At 39.3% G+C, this 17375-nt stretch overlaps 2 protein-coding genes across 6 annotated transcripts; one reads left to right on the top strand and one right to left on the bottom strand.

Annotated features, from left to right (window-relative positions):
- Positions 1-435: 435 nt before the first annotated feature.
- Positions 436-10416, top strand: pot (papillote). 3 transcript variants are annotated; one of them, XM_068303412.1, is made up of 7 exons: positions 436-480; positions 4964-5189; positions 5779-5862; positions 5921-6058; positions 6132-6271; positions 6358-8542; positions 8611-10416. In XM_068303412.1, exons 2-7 carry the CDS (start codon positions 5013-5015, stop codon positions 8764-8766), a joined length of 2880 nt encoding a protein of 959 aa, XP_068159513.1. In that variant the 5' UTR covers positions 436-480; positions 4964-5012; the 3' UTR covers positions 8767-10416. The 3 variants fall into 3 exon arrangements, with proteins under 3 accessions (XP_068159513.1, XP_068159512.1, XP_068159514.1); XM_068303411.1 differs by lacking the exon at positions 436-480 and adding an exon at positions 487-789; XM_068303413.1 differs by lacking the exon at positions 436-480 and adding an exon at positions 1318-1339.
- A 242-nt stretch (positions 10417-10658) lies between these two features.
- Positions 10659-15059, bottom strand: LOC137586720 (uncharacterized). Of its 3 annotated transcripts, none has more exons than XM_068302848.1 (9): positions 14927-15059; positions 14511-14788; positions 14062-14284; positions 13811-14005; positions 13181-13693; positions 13040-13114; positions 12750-12938; positions 12494-12679; positions 10659-12425 (listed from the first exon to the last, which is right to left on the bottom strand). In XM_068302848.1, exons 2-9 carry the CDS (start codon positions 14771-14773, stop codon positions 12318-12320), a joined length of 1752 nt encoding a protein of 583 aa, XP_068158949.1. In that variant the 5' UTR covers positions 14774-14788; positions 14927-15059; the 3' UTR covers positions 10659-12317. The 3 variants fall into 3 exon arrangements, with proteins under 3 accessions (XP_068158949.1, XP_068158951.1, XP_068158950.1); XM_068302850.1 differs by having other exon boundaries at positions 12515-12679; XM_068302849.1 differs by having other exon boundaries at positions 12765-12938.
- Positions 15060-17375: the final 2316 nt, after the last annotated feature.

The following is a 17375-nucleotide window of genomic DNA, read 5'->3' as shown; positions in this document are numbered from 1 at the left end:
CCAGTTGGAAATGGGAGGCATCTAACACCAGTGCGGCACCCCTGATATAATCCCCTACATATAATATGTTGGGCATATTCAGCAAAACTTCGGGACAAATCCCATAGGATTTTCAACTCTGTTTTTGATCCAAACCCAACGTGGTTGGTCTTCGGCAAGTCTGTTATCGGTGGGCCGACTTCATCAGCTCACTGCATCTGCATCTCACTGGGTGTGTGTGTTTTTCGTCTTCTTTGCTGCTTCTCTACCTTTTGACGTGAATTCGTTGCGCATCGCTGGTCTGGCAAAGGTGAACGAGTCTAAGCCGAGTCTGAAAAATCGCGTCACTGAGCAGAGAGAGAACGACTGAGCTTGACTCTCAGCCATTTGGATGGAATTGATAAATATATGCACAGACTCACAGACTTGGCCCAAAAGCGTTGTGACGAACGGAGCGGAGCAGAAACAAGCCAAGCCAAACCAGGCAACAGTCGCTAGCAGGTAATCCACTAGAGCGCGCGTTCGGTCTCGGACAAGTGTGTTAGACCAACTAAATTTGCAAAGAATATTGGCATTAAATAACGAAAAATAATAAAAAAAAAAAAAAAATAATCAAACAACCTAACGATTGAAAAACCGCGTCGAGGCGCAACGAACAAACAACCGCGAGAGAGGGATAAACATAGAGATAGAGAGAAACGAAAGATACAAATAAGCAAATAATATCCGTAATACCGTTGCGAAATTCTCCTATGGCTTAAAAGTTAAAAACAGAAAAATAATCAACAACAAAAACATCAGCAGTTTCATGTTAGTAGCTCAACAATTTTCGTAACTTTTATAAATACAAATATACGTATGTACATACATATATGTAGGCATGTATGTATATGTATAATTTTTTTTGTGGTTTTTTTTATAGTTTTTTGTTTGGTGTCAGTGTGTGTTTTAAAGTTTGACTTAGTTTGCTGAATTATTAAAACAAACACAACTGAAACAGTGCGCCTAACTATCGCATGTATGCACATATGCACCAAAGTACATAGTGTTGCAGCCTGTAACCTTCGCAAATGGAATTTATTATTGACTTTTTTGCCTTTCCACGAAAATGCTTGCAGCCGACTAATTAGTATTGACAGTGAATTCATCACGAATAGCAATCTCCATGGAGATTACTCATTGAACTCGATTGGACCTTTGTTACTCACCTGAATAGTTTTGTGAAGAAGGCATTTGTCATCGTAGCAGTTCAATAGAAATCTGTTCTAGATGTGAGACAATGGAATTCTCATCGCATTCCCGCAGCACACAAAACACAACATCACATCGGATCACATCAAACGCATAGTTATTCGAAACGGTAGAAAATTTCTTTTTGACTTTTTGGGAAAGTGTTAGGCGAAATGAGATTAGGTACAAGTGAAGTGATTCGAAGTGCTCTTAACTCTGTATTATTATGGCGTCTGTAACATTTCCGGCTACTGCTTACTGCACTTCAAATTGTTCTTAAGAGTGCACTTGATCGATCAATTATCCAATCGGCGAACATCAACAAATTATTTTGTCTAAAGAAAGAAAGAAAGAGCAATATCATACTTGAGTCAAAGTCGCACGTACCATATCTTACCTGTTCCTACTCAAATATGTTCGGTTGTCTCTCCCTCTTTCTCTCTCTCTCTCTCTCTGTATCTATGTATCTGTGTGTGTGTGTGTGTGTGTATGTATGCATGTATTGCGTGGGCATCACACGGTTGGAATGCTGCCCAAAAATACCGCCATAGAAGCATTGTGGCTGCCTCTGGGCTCCCAACTCTCAAAGTTTACGCAGGCCGATGAGACAAGCAAGCTTAAGCTAAACAGCAACGAATCGCTGACGGGGACTGGAGCCAGAGACAGAAAAAGACAGCAAGACAATCGAGAATCATGGGCGCAGCAATGATTATTAGTAACCAGATAACCCTGATCACTTAGATCGGTTAGAAACTGTTTTGAAAATCAGCCAATATTTCAGAGTACGGGACTATAATTAAGGCAACATCATATCGCTCAAACTTATATGATGAATAAAAAGTCCACAAAATAATACTTATTTTTGGAGAACACAGAATTAGTTGCAAAAATTTAAGACTCTACCTAACTGGCTATTTAGATGGGCATACATATGTAGCTAGGCCTTTAAGAAGAGTATACACTGGGAATTAAACAATGTGGGTTCCCCAGAAAAGTTGAATTGCTGCTGGCTACGCCCATGGTCTTTGGTGCGCAATAAGCCCACAACGCATGCGCAGCAGCAGCAACAGCTCAAGTGATTTTGTACTCGCGTTACATACTTGACGCCGCCGCTTGCTATAGTCATGACTGGCACTAGCAGCAGCAGCAGCCGCGTCGCGTAATCACTAAGCCAAAACCGAGTTTAGGGTAAGAAGCAAAGACAAAGAGAGAGACAGAGACAGAGAGAAAAGTGGCGGTAGTGAAGCTAAAATAAAGAGGGCGGCAGGCAGGAAGGAGGAAGGGGTTTGAGGGGACATTATCGAAGTGAGCAACAAGTCAAAATACCAGTTTTGTTCAGAGTATGTACATATACATATATATACCTACATATAAATGAATGCTCAAGTACCTGAGAAGCTCCATAAGATGTATGTACGGACGACTGCATGGGATAGGTATACACGTACATAGATGTTATTAACTACACGAAAAAGGTGCATACATATGTATGTTCAAACAATGGAGTTCTAGTCAATATTCGTATGTATGTATGTTTGCTAGCATTTTAATTAGAGTTTTCCGTTTCGAATTAATTTGAAGAGATTTCTATTTCCCCAATGAATACATCACATGTCTATTCATACAGGAACTGATTTAAATTATACTCACATATTAATAAATCTGTAGACTATTATTTCTATATATCTTTAAGTAGAGGTTTCAGTCTCGTCTTAAGACTCGAACTCAGGAAAGATGTTGAGCTAAGGGATTTTCTTTAAGCTAAAGTTGCTCCTCTAAATTCAGCTAATATAGCGCTAAAACAACCAATGAACCTGATTGAGACTCTTATGTTAATCCTTTATTTTGCAGAAACAACTAACTAAAACTTTAGGTAACATCATTGAAGTAAATGATATTTAAGAGTTATGCTGACGTAACAATTTTCTCTTTAATTTAGCATTCGCTTGAGTTAGCTAATGGATATTTTGTATTATGACAAAACAAATGGAAACTCTGAGTAGGTATTGGAGAACTGATCAACTGGTTTCAGCCAGCGCTTATTGGACACTTCACGACAATGGTTCTTGATCGATATTTTGAATCCATATTATGTATGAGTCATTTTAAAACGACAAATTTTTGTTTAGTCTGCATTATAACAAGTCGATAACCTTGAAAAATCCTGTTCTATGTGTTTCATTCTTTCTCTCACTTTTCACTACACTTTTTAGTCGTACCCATTCTCGCCCTTGTCCTTAGCCTAGGCTTAGCTTAACTTAGTACATTTGACTAGCTTTGGCCGTCTAAAATCCTCTCCTACGTACAACCATACCACCATCAGCTACCTCTGAGGGTCGTTGTGAGTATGTGTGTGTGTGTGTGTGTGTGTGTTGGTTGGCTTTAAAACTTGTTTGGCAAAAAATGGTAAACTGAAATCGAGTAGAATTTAAACCACAACCCATACACTCATCCATCGGACCAAGTCTGGGTTTTGCTTCAGTTTTGCTTTGCAATGCAATCGAAGTCGAAATCAAATTCGAATGCGAATAGCGAATACAAAGTCGACGTCCACGTCAAAGACGGAGGCCCGTTGGCTCAAGGCAACTCGGCTTGACAAATATGGCAAAATTGTCGTAGGTGTTATTTCTTTTTTTTTATTATTATTTATATTTCTTCATCATTTGCTTCGCTTGCTTCGATCTCTTTGCCGTTCTTTTGGGGAGCAGACAGATTTTAGTTTGAGAGACATAAAAAGCGTTTCAACATTGACATTGAACATCTGTCCAAAAGAAATCATTGCCCTCTCCACAATACTCGCAATCTTGAAATCCGCAGACCAAACCAAAGAAAGCCATAAATCTGCGTAATCAAAAGAGACAGCAAGAAAGCAAAAAAGAAAGATGTAAAGATGAAAGACGTTAAAAAGCGGCTCATTCGCAGGGAAGAAACCTCACATCGAGATAGAACAGCAGATCTTCTCTGACAAACCATGTGTGGGGCAGGCAGTCTAGCTACAAACATGTATTCATTCACTCCGACAGCTTTTTCTATGCTCATTTGTGTGTGTGCTTTTTCTGTTTTTTATTTTTTATCACGCCAAATATTTGGGCCGAAGGTCGTTGACAGTAGACCAATAATGGGGCACCATGGGGCAGGGCCGCGCGACCTAACGGTATTCATATCCGCCATTGCAAGTCTATGGCTGTTGCGATCTACATCTCCCGACCAACTCTTTGAGTCACTCAATTGGTCACTTGGCCACTTACCAGCCCGTCGCGGCTAGCCTTAATGGCAAGACGATAAATCATAATAAAAAAGAGAATATCGAAAAAATCTTAACCCCATTTTGGTTTTTTGCAAGCTGCTCGCTTGCTGGGCGTCAACATTTAGTGCCATGAATGTGCGCAGCTGCACCGATCTGGGCTTTAAGTGCAGCTGCAATATCTTGCCAAGTCACCGTCCCTGACGCCTGCGCTGTCTTTGTCTATATCTCCTATTCACGTCTCCGTTTCCATCTGTGTCACGATTACAGCCCTAAACGCAGTCCATATATGGATACATATGCACATACAACCGAAGCTATATCGAACGAGATTTCTTCAAAAAGATGAACCAAAAATCGTTAGTTAATTGTATCAAACAAAAAGTCTGTCACTATATTCCTCTAACCTCGACCAATGATTGCTTAATTTTTTTGCTCATGCTTTATTCGAATTTTGCTTGGTTTTCCTTTAAACATTGTGCTGATTTTGTTTGCAATCTCTTTTTGCAGTGGTTTTTGTTTTAAGTGTTTTATTTGGACTCGCAAGTGGCCGCGTAATATGAACTCGGATACGAACCCTCGTCGGCCATCTGTAATGGCCGTCGCACTCCTGCTACTGGCGCTGATCTGCTGCAGTGGACAACAGGCTGCAGCCCAATCCAATTATGTGCAGCATGGCGATAGTGGAAACTATACGACAAACGGACTACCCGAGGAAGCCACACTGGATGGCAAGGTAAGAGAGCGCACTAGGAATTCTAAACATTATTAATTTTGCTAATGAAATTAGTCTTGGGTTGACTTTGCTTTTGATTTACGTATATTGACGCAGTTAATTTTTAAAAACTTCCCCAACTGCATACCTATACAAGAGCTTATGCTAATAATGCCAGAGTCGCGCTCTTCCTATGTATTTACATTTGAGACTGAGTAAATAGTTACTGGCCGACACACGCTCTCGTTCCATTTCCGAGCACAACAATGCACGGTTGGGCCTGAGATTTTCCCTGGGGCTGCAGCAACAATAACCCATTGATTAAGTAGTACATATGCGAAGTGGGAGAGGGAGAGAGTGAGGGAAAGTAGACATCGGAAGCGCAGCCATAACCAAGAGGAGGAGCAGTTGTCTGTATCGGTGTCTGTCTGAGTCTGTCCACCCACACTAGTAGCTTACATAATATGCTAATCGGCGGATCGGTGTGTCGACAAAGCTTCCCACGCAATTTGCGAATGCTGCAAACGATGGGTGATGGATGTTTGGATGAACGGAACGATGGGAAACGCTTAATACATTTACAATCTCTATATTCTCCTTATTTGACCAGGTAACCAAGCTGGATGACATTAGCCCATTAATCTTTTTAAATCGGACCAAAGCAGCGCTCAATTGTGCCGCTGGCTCCATGCAAGTAAGTTGGACTTCTATTTGTCACTGCGAAGCCTTTTTAACTCGATCCGATTCATCAGGTTGATCTCAAATTCAATGACCCATTCCATGGCATTATCCAAGCGGACTATGATCGCAGCAGTGCTTGTAGGGTTAGCGGCAAAGGCGCCCTTAGCTACCGCCTTGAATTGCCCCTCAAAGGCTGTGGCACCATTCAGGTGAGTGTGGGTCAAGGTCATTGGCAGAGCGCATCTTGTAATGTCTTAAATATTTTATATCGTTTCTGTTCAGAATCCCACACGCGTATTCACCAACAACATTATTGTTCGCTTCCACGCCAATCTGGAAATGGATGGCGATGAGATCATCACAATTGTCTGCCGCTATCCACCGCCTGTGCCTTCACTGCCACCGGCTCTTCCAGCTCCTATGTAAGCATAAGCATCTTCATTATAGTCTTTGTATAGATGTGCATATTTATTTCGTTTTCTTACCTTGTCACATGTTATGCTTTCAGCCTGAATCCAATTGCCACCGGGGCAATTCTGCAACCTCCTCTGAAAGGCATCCAGATACTTATGATCATCTGTGCCATCATGTTCCTTACATTGCTTTTGCTGGGACTTGCCGTTTCGTACTACTGCCTGCGCAGTCGGCCCATTCCCGTGGTGCGACGACTGCCCATGAGCATGGGCAGCGGTTCCGAAATCACCAAACTGAGCGGCAGCAGTGTGGGCAACATTAGTGCCTTCGAGGGCGTCAAAATACCACGTGCCCATGCCGCACTCCAGGCGGTATACAGCTCCTCGGGCAGCGAGGGAGCTCTTATACCATCCGACTATCCAAGTGAATCGCATTCTGAGATTGAGGAGATTGACACCAGATCATTGCCGTTCAGCTCGGCGGGTAGCTTTGAGAATCGCGCCTTCGTTCAGGAGACTTCAAGCATCTACAGCGAAGAGTTGCCAGCGTCTAATGCTGTAGTGACCACAGCGACTATAACACGTCACGCCATACCCATTCAGGAAGCGGCCGGTTCGCCCAAGTTCGATGTGCAGGTGCGAGTTAAGAAATCACCGCCGCCAGCTCCCTCGCCCGTGACCTCTGACACGGAGAGCGTGGCAACTGTGCGTCCGGATCGCAACAATCTGTCGACCATTATGGAGGGCTACGAGGATCGCGAAAGCATCATGACCATGGACTCACTGCCACCCCAGGTGGAGACTATGCAATCGCAATTCACCTACATTCCGGAACTACATGCAGCACCTCAGCCACCGCCGGTGTTAGTGGCCGAGCCGAAGTTCTCTGTCTACACGCGCACACATCATGAGGTTGTTGATGGCCGACCGGAGACTTGGTCGGACTACACCGACGGCCCGGCTCCTAGCGAGATCACAGATCTGTCATCAGAAGTTCCCGATAGCCATGCGATCGATATTAATCGCGCAGTTGACACCATGCATTACTATGAGGACGAATATGTGCCCATAGAGCCAATGGTGGTGCCTAAGCCGCCTCTGGTCACCTCGCACACGGTTGACGATGTTTACCTGCGCACGGTTACTGAGAAGAAGACCATCGAGGACATCGAAAGCCACAAGCGGCGTGTGACAGAGTACAAGAGCAAGCCGAAGGCGAAGGCTCCATTGCCGCCACCACCACCGCCGCCTATTGATCCCAAATTCGATGTGAAGGTCCGCAACTATCCCAGCGAACGCGAGCAACAGCAGTGGGAGAACTTTTCGGACATATCCAGTGCCTCAGGATTGACTCTGACGCCCAAAATGGAGCGCAGTGAGCTGACTCTGCCACCTACTGAGCCGCCGGCCCAGATACATGACAATAAGCTGAAACTGACAAGCCCCGAGTTAGTGGGCAACATGAAGCCCATTGAAGTGCCACCCCAAGACATGGATGTGCCCAATTGGGACGTGTTGATACGCATCCTTGAGGAGCCCGAGATGTCTGAGGCCGGACCACCAGATGATGTCAGTTCAGTGCACAATATCAGCTACGACGACAGGGCCAAGTGGAAGGAGATTATCACCACACAGTCCTCGTTGCGCACCATGCTGACCGAGGCGGTGGTACGCGAGGACTTTGAGCGAATTCGTCAGGATACTCGCTACGAGCGTATGTTTGAGCCACAAACTTGGGATGTCATCATCCGCATCTTGGCACCGCCTAGCGATGACGAGACCGATGTGGAAATGCGCGGCGGCAATCCGAAGCGGGGCAAGAAGGCACAGCCTCAGCCGTGGGACACACGTTCTCGTCGCAGCTCCCTGCCAACTCTCTACGAATACGACAGTGATGGTGGCTCCAGTGTGCGCACCATACGTAACGATCCCAATTTGCCAATACAGCTGACACCTGGCCAGGGACCTTTTGGCCAACAGCGTTCGCGTCGCAGTTCTCGCACCTCATATCAGACCGATCACAATGACTTCCGTTCCATGTCCGAAGTGACTGTCGACTTTGGAAGGCCTCAGCCGGATCATTTCGATAATGCAAGCGATGCCAGCAGCTATTATCGCATGCAGTACTATGACGATGAGGACAGGCGCTCCTTCTATCGCTCGCTCAGTCACCCATCGCTGGCACGTTCGGCCAGTGAGTTCACCGAACACTGGACCGCTCCAGATGACATAGAGATCTCCTCGCCAGAGGCCACTCCTCGTGCACGTCGTGCCCGTCAGGTAAGAATGAATAATTCATTAATTTGCGGGTTCCAATGATTCGCTAATTCGCGCATTCCATTTCACAGCCGCTACCAGCACCTGGCCAGCAATTGGCCATGGTCACAGCGCAATCGGGAGAACGAATTGTGGCCCAAAGCCAAACGCAAAGTCAATATGTGGAGAGCCATCGAAGTGTCTACCATGCCGAAAAGGATTTGCCAATGCCCCCACGCAAATGGTAGATAGGTTTGATTCTATTGCGGTTCCAACAACCAAGGACTAGCAACATACACAAGAGTCACATTAATTTTTAACTTTCGACTAAAAACGACCGTTATGGAAAGGGCAAGAGCAAACAAACAATATTTATATGTAAATCTGATATTTAATTATGGGTATTCCCTTGATCAGTACCCTACTGCACATTATAGCTTATGCTGGGAATTATCAAAAAGACGACAGCACAGATCTCCGTGTACGTTTTGATTCTGGTTACCAGATTCTTCTCCGCATAAGGTTTATCATAGAGTAAATGAATACCCCAATTGATTTCAACAGTAATCATAAGTCATAAATACTACTAGAAATTAATATCCTAAACACAACAATTAACGAAAGTGCCAATTACTATTGCCTGACATAACAGTTTAGCTATGAATCTATCGGTCGCAGCAAGGTTTGACGAAGGTCTTGACGACTCATCGGCTCGGACACCTTTCTGGTTTTCGCTTTTTTATATTATTTCCACATCAAAAACAATTTGTTTTTCTTTTTTTTATGGTGTTGTGAAAACCGCAAGGGTGAACGAATTATTTTTCATGTGGAGAAAGTCCGCTGGATTATACATAATATAGAGCTTTAGTAAAACGATATGATACTAACAAATTGAATGTAGATTTCTTGCGGATCAGTTAATACATTTGTATATATTGATCTGCTTACGTAAATTCAATAATAACTAAGCTGCCTTTAAGCATTTCAGCCAGGATCGCCAGGTGAATTCAAAAATATATATGTAGAGAATGTAGACCTTATATTTCTGATTAAAAACAACTGTTTTTTCTAAATGAGTGCATGCGAATGCAAGTTAGCCACAAAGTTACAAGGTTATATGTACATATATATACTCAAAATCCAACGATCACTCCAAGACCCCGTACTATACATATGTATACATATAATATTTCAACTGCCACAGAGATAGAGAAGTCTCAGAATAAACTTTTATGCAAAGGACACCAAAAGATCTTCAAATCAAATACAATACTCCGACTCCAATCTGGAAATGGTTAGCAGGTCTTAACTGAAAGTATTACTACAGAATAGCTATAGATACAGTTCTACATAGTAGACACAATACATATCCTATATAGACACAAAATATGTATAGCCGGTTATAGGCGCATTTACAAAATGCTCACAAATCGATTTGCATATTTTTCTACGTTATTTTTCAATCAGACAACATATAAATGGATACGTGGTCCATGTACATAAATCGGGCTTCCAGCTTAAAGAATGCGAATATTAATAAAATTTATACATAAACATATATACATATAAATATATATATATATATATTTTTTTTTTTGCAACATCACGAAAGAAACGGATAATGTAGTATGAATTATCATTAAAACTGATATATATCCTTTTTTTTTCTTCTATATAATACTAATCCGTCCAATATACAGAAATACAGATCTGTTTGTAAGGCTTAACGTCGACAAAAAATTGGAATGCTACAATTATCCAAGAGATATTATTAAACTACTTTGTTAATCGATAAGATAAAGCTAACACAGCAAAGTGCGTAGACATAGTCTAAAAAAAGAGCTCCATGGAGGACTTCAAAATAAATACAATACATATATATCTACTAACAAATCGAATGACAATATCGTTTTCTTTATGAAAAACCGAGTAAGTAGTTTACCTATAGAGATTGACACAGGGCAAATGCTACGATCGGATTTTGAAGGAATTGGCTGATATAAAATGAGACAATCGGAAGCTTAAGTTTCAAGCGAAACCGCAAGTGTTGCATTCAACTATGATAGTGGTTTTAAAGGTAGTCATAGTGCTTACAGGTAAGAAAATGAAATAAGATTTGATTGGTCTTTCGGCCTTACACTTTGGAGTAGTTTTAATTTAATGCTCAATATAACAGAAAGATCTTGTTTCACAATTTTCGTTAGTTAAAGTTTGAATACAAGTTTTAAGGCACAACATGAAAAGACAAAATAACATGGCCATTCCTCTTTATTATTTTAATTTGCGAGGAATACAAAAACTTCATGGATAAGGCAAACGAAATAATATTCAACTTTTGAATGTATAGTTTAACATAAATCAATTTTTGGTTCAGCTTAATACCTTAGGCTTTCGAAGGCTTAGAGGATTGAACAATCGAGTACAGTTCAAATTAACATTGTGTTTCAATGAAAACTAGGATAATATTTAACTTTTTCAACTTAAGATTAGATATAAAGAAAGACGAGTATATGCCAGTATATTGTTTTATCTGGTGATACTCGAAATATTCAGCTAAAGTCCATTAAAGAGCACTTATTTGACTAAATCAATGGAAGATTGATAAAAGGTCAACATAATCTGGTCATTCCTTTTCATTATTTCAATTTGCGAGGAATACAAAAACTTCATGGATAAGGCAAACGAAATGATAATATTCAACTTATGAATGTTTAGTTTAACATAAATCAATTTTTGGTTTAGCTGAATTCCTTAGGTTTTCGAAACATAATTTGTCGCATATTTCAGTTCATTACTTAGAGATTAGAGGATTGAACAATCGAGTACAGTTCAAATTAACATTGTGTTTCAATGAAAACTAGGATAATATTTAACTTTTTCAACTTAAGATTAGATATAAAGAAAGACGAGTATATGCCAGTATATTGTTTTATCTGGTGATACTCGAAATATTCAGCTAAAGTACATTAAAGAGCACTTATTTGACTAAATCATTGATTGATAAAAGGTCAACATAATCTGGTTATTCCTTTTCATTATTTCAATTTGCGAGGAATACAAAAACTTCATATATAAGGCACATCAATTATTGGTTTAGCTTAATTCCTTAGGCTTTCAAAACATAATTTGTCGCATATTTCAGTTCATTACTTAGAGATTAGAGGATTGAACAATCGAGTACAGTTCAAATTAACATTGTGTTTCAATGAAAACTAGGATAATATTTAACTTTTTCAACTTAAGATTAGATATAAAGAATGACGAGTATATGCCAGCATATTGTTTTATCTGGTGATACTCGAAATATTTAGCTAAAGTACATTAAAGAATACTTATTTAACTAAATCAATGGAAGATTGATAAAAGATCAACATAATCTGGTCATTCCTCTTCATTATTTCAATTTGCGAGGAATACAAAAACTTCATGGATAAGGCAAACGAAATGATAATATTCAACTTATGAATGTTTAGTTTAACATAAATCAATTTTTGGTTTAGCTGAATTCCTTAGGTTTTCGAAACATAATGAGTGACATATTTCAGTTCATTACTTAGAGATTAGAGGATTGAACAATCGAGTACAGTTCAGAATAACATTGTGTTTCAATGAAAACTAGGATAATATTTAACTTTTTCAACTTAACTTGTACATATTGTATCATCTGCAGTTATTCGAAATACTTAGCTAAAGAAAAATATATTGAAGAATACTTATCTGAGTAAATCAATGGAAGATTCGCGTCTCAAATCAACATTTATGTGAAAAACATGAATGAAACTGAAGTTGCTCAAAAATTTTATGGAGCAGACTTAATTTTATCGAAAATATCGATCGACGACGAGTCAGAAGGCACTGCGGTATCCAAACGATCAATTTTCTTAGTGCTCGCAAGACTTTTCTTTGGCTATACAAAATAAAAGAATATTATTAAATCACCAAGAAATCGTAATTTGGCATAAAAAGGATTCATACTCGTTTTCTTGGGGATTTTACCAAGTCGATAATATAGTTATCCTCACTTGTTTCATCATCAAAGTCAGAGACATTGTACACTGGCTTACGGGCACTAGATGAGCGGCTTGGACGTGATCTTTTCTTTGGAGCCGGTGTCGTATCCTCCTGGTCTGACGGCAACCATTCAGGGGATTTAGATCGGGTCTTTAAATAAAAGGCAGACAGAAAATATGTTATTGGGTTGTTATGATTTTGGGAGTGGGTAGATACCCACCCAAGGTAAGATTACCTTAAGGGTTTTCTCTGATTTCTTTAAAGGCTCTACAGACACTGGCTGAGTCTGATTCTTAGAGATCTTTAAATTCGGTTCGTTAGTCTCATGAAACACGGCGGCAGAGCCCACTGATTTGGTGAAGACATTGCCAATTTTATTCATTTTATACTTAAGCTCTGAAATGGTAGCCTAAAAGGACAGAATAATGAATAAGAATAGTACAGTAGACAGATAGATATCGGGGGCAAAATAAGTTATAACAATGTTTATAATTTTCTGTAAATGCTTACATTTTTCAGTCGCTCCAAGTTCAAAAGCTCATTATCCTTGCAGATGAGTTTTTTTTCCAAATCTCTTAGCTTTTCCTGCGGAATTATTATTATACTAGGAATTATTATACTTTCTAAGGTGATTATCTTAAGTAAAGTTACCTGCATCAATTTCTCTTTCTCTTCGAATGCTTTCTGAATTTTGGCCTTTTCCTCTTTGATGGTAGTCTCAGTTCTCTTTTGAATGTTTTCCTTGGATTCACGTATCACTTCATAGTCAACCACCAGTGTAGTTATTTCATCTTCTTGTTGGGTTACCACATCGAATTGCTTTTTTATTTCCGCCTCTAGAGCTTCAATTTTCTCTTTGTAGAGTTTCTCCTCAGACATGTAGGTCTCGGTCACGTTCTGGTTGTGGCTATAAAGACTTTCCATTTCGGCTTTATGTTCTTTAGACTGCAACTCAAATCTTTGACGCATCTCTTGTATTTCTTTCGATAATTGTTGGTTTTGCTTTGACATCTTTTGACGATCCTGTTCCATGTGCACTATATTATTTTCAAGTGTCTCTCTAATTTGCTGAGCCTTTTTCAGCTCCAACTTGTAACGCTCGGCAGCATTCTCATACTCAACTTTTTGCTCATTCGTCTTCAACATAGACTTTTGCATTGACAGCTGAATAAGCATCAGGTAAGAGGTGTAAAACGGTTAAATTAATCGAATGGAATATATATATACATTTTGATTCATAGTTTAAACTATAATACTATACACTATAATACGTGTTCCTACCGCGAGATCCTTATAACAAGCTATTTGTTCAGCTAGTTCTTCACGTAAAGTCTTCACATTGGCAGTCAATTGGTTGTTTTCTACTTGCAACGCGGAATTGATAGTTTCAAGACTTTGAATTTGATTATTGTGGGCAGCATTGTTCCTATTTAGCTGATCTAAAAGAGCCTGTTTGCTCATGCGCACATCAGCCAGCTGTAAACAAAAATAATTAAAATGGGCAAAACTCAAGAAACATTTTGACATTTTACTTCGATTTCGTATTCTGCAACAGACATAGTCCGTTCATCTAGCTGTGCATTCAGCTTTTCAATGGTGATTTTAGCATTGTGTCTTTCATTATCGTATTTCTTCTCAATGCCAGTAAATCTGGATAAGAGCTCTAGCCACTTATGCCGCATAGTTTCTTCTTTTTTCCGGACTTCTTCGAGAGTCTGAGTCAGTTCTTTCACTTCTTGTTGGCTACTGTTAAGTCTAAATATAGAGAAGAAATGTTAATTTCATACAAAATGCTCCTGGTCTGCCGGATTTTACATCTGGGATTCTAAAATACTGTGTTAGCTGTTTAAAAAACAAGTGTCTATAGGAACAACTACCGTTATGGTATAACTGTAGCGACGCATGTGTGTGCGTGTGCGTGTGGAAAACTGGGTCAAATCCACCAATCTGGTAACGGGTATGAATTTTCATATGTACTTACTCCTCGATGAGGTAATTGCAGTGCTCATTCTTCTCAGCGTAGGCCATGGTCGTCTTCTGGGCTTTATTGATAATTTCAAATTGATTATCCCTGATGTCCTTCACGGATTGCTTGTACGATTTTTTGTACTTCTGAAGCAAATTTTCGATAATGGCTTGTTCTTGCTGCCAAGAGGTATTAGGGGCATTATCCGTCCTTTTCATCAAAGTCGGGTCCGGTGATGTCGAATCATCATTTTCAGTCGGTGTCTTTTCTTTCGACATTATTACTGTTTCTTCCTTTTTTTTTTTGAATTGAGCCAATGGCAATATGGCGGATCATGACAAAGAAAAAAATAAAACAAAAACCGAACCAAGTTGTTTATTACCTATAAACTATAAGCAAATACATGCTCATCATTTTTAGAGTAAACTTACCTCAAGTGTTTACCTCAGCAATTTGTTGAAAATTTAATTCGTCGTTTTTTACAAATTGGCGGTAAATGTCCGATCGCCGCGAAAGCCCAGAAAGTAGAGATGGTCGATAACATAGAGATGGAACAAGCGTTAGCCGATAACATGAAAATGGAACTATCGTTGGTGTTGTAAAGTGAGCGAAAGTTATCAGACATGTCGGATGACTTTTTATCGATTTATCGATAAGTAAACCACTATATTATCGATTAAAATTTGAATTTAAAATAATTAAATTGATTTTTAATGAAAGCAATACATAAAAACGTGCTTTCACACTATTTCTTTTATATTATTGGGAAAAATGTATATAAAGCTTTAATTATATACTAATCACTATACTAATCATTAATCACTAATTTTCGGATTCCTATCGGTAAACAAAAAAAAAAAAAAATAATCCTTTTGACATACTAGTAGGAACTTTCGGAAGGTAAATACTGATAAATCCACACAATTGACATATTTCGACAAGAGCTTGAGGTTTAGTGGATTTGAATCAAATTTAAGTTGATGTGTTCTCAATTCTGTCATCGCCTCCTAACCATGTACTCACTTACATATGTATGTATATATGTATGTATGTATGTAGATATATATGTTTTTACGCATACCTACTTATTTTGATGATTTTTATTTCGTGTCACAATTTGAATGGAATTTATGATGGATTTGTTAATGCAAAATGAGCAAATTGTATGAAATTCTGACGTCAATAAATGCTTGAATAGGCATCATTGATGGCCCGGCACTGGCTCACAGCGGGCGATAATAAACAGGCCGCAAGACAAAAGCACAGTGAGCTTCTGCTGCTGCCTAAATCTGAACCTAAACTCAAACCAAAGAGAAGTGAATTAAATCCCTCCATCCCTTGCCGTTCCTCAACCGACAATTCTTTCCTTTGGCTTTCGTCGCTCGGCTCGGGTCTCTGTCATTTAACGGTATGTGAAGCTCATTAAAAAACGAGCACTGAAAATTAACTCGGCGAGCTGTCAAACATAAAATTTGAAAGCCTTTTTAAACCGTACTTGTCGTCCGTTTTGCATCTCGTCGTCCTCATCATTGTCCTCCGTATCCGCATCCGCATCCGCATCATGGCAACATGGCAACATGGTGTGGCATGGTTGGTATGCTGCCTGAATCAAAAATCAAAACAAAATGTCGCAAAAGTTCGGCAATGGTATATGAATACCCTACTTAACTATGGATGGGGCATATCAATTTCGAACGCTGACGTTTAAGATTGATTTGATGGACTTATCAATACTGTTTAAAAAGAATCGATTTTTTAGATGCAATCTTGTTCGTTATTATTCTAATTATTTGTCGTTTCCATCCTAATTGGACAAAATTAATTTCAATATATCGGCTGCCGATGTTTCTGACGATTCATTATGAATTTGTAGACGATAAATCGGTTATTTTGATTTGAATTACTTTGATGGATAGACGAAGAAGAGACTCAATGTTTTTGAGGCGGAATTGTGAAAAAAAATAAAAGTATCCAATTCTCACCCCAAAAAGCTGCCAACACCCACACACACACACACACAGAAATGTCAGCGAACGTATAAAAATCAATTAACGAAATGCCAGACGCAGTTGGCCTGCGGAAGAGTATTTCACTCTTAACGCTTAAATATGCCGCGTTTTTCCGCCATTTTGCTCCTTTTTTGGTTTTTCGTTGTTGTATTTTGTGTATATATTTTGTTTTTGTTTTTATTTTTTCATTGGCTGTTGTGCCTTTGTAAAATACCAGCCACGCCTTGTTGTGCATCATTTAAACTTTAGGTTCACTTTTTTTTTTGGTTTTTTGTTTCATACACTCGTAAATTAGCGACTCAAAAACCATTGCCCGGGATCAAAAACCAAAACAACCACAACAACAACAGCAAACAAAGAACAGAAACAACAAAAAAAATAATGTAAAAACAAAAACAAACCAAGGAAAAAGAAAAGTGTGTAATAATAATGACGCTAATAAATTACAAGTATATTTTCGCCCCTTATCTGTAATGGGGTGTAATAACTTTGGCTTGACCAAAACATACAAAAAATAGAAAGAAAAAGAGAAAAAAAAATGATAATCGGCTGCCATAGTTAAATATAGTTACACATACATATGTACTTACATACAAACATACAGGAATTAAAGCGAACAATGAAAGGGATTTACCACAGGTGCCACACACTTACAAATTTGGTTTTTCATTGATCCGATTACCTTATTCCGGATAAACACGTCAGATCCCTTCTTTTTTTGGCTAAAATTGTTGAACTCAGCTATATAGACTATTACCATATACATATGTATGTATGTATGTATGTATGATATAGCAATTAGACCAAGTCTATCGCCTTTTTAATATATTTTTACTGCGAGCCAAGCTAAATTGTCATTGTCAATTGTGAA

Source organism: Drosophila tropicalis, unplaced genomic scaffold (genome assembly GCF_018151085.1).
Source record: "Drosophila tropicalis isolate 14030-0801.00 unplaced genomic scaffold, ASM1815108v1 contig_158, whole genome shotgun sequence".
NCBI classification, from domain to species: domain Eukaryota; kingdom Metazoa; phylum Arthropoda; class Insecta; order Diptera; family Drosophilidae; genus Drosophila; species Drosophila tropicalis.
The sequence above is the reverse complement of the archived record's forward strand: the minus strand, read 5'-3'. Positions and strand labels throughout refer to the sequence as shown.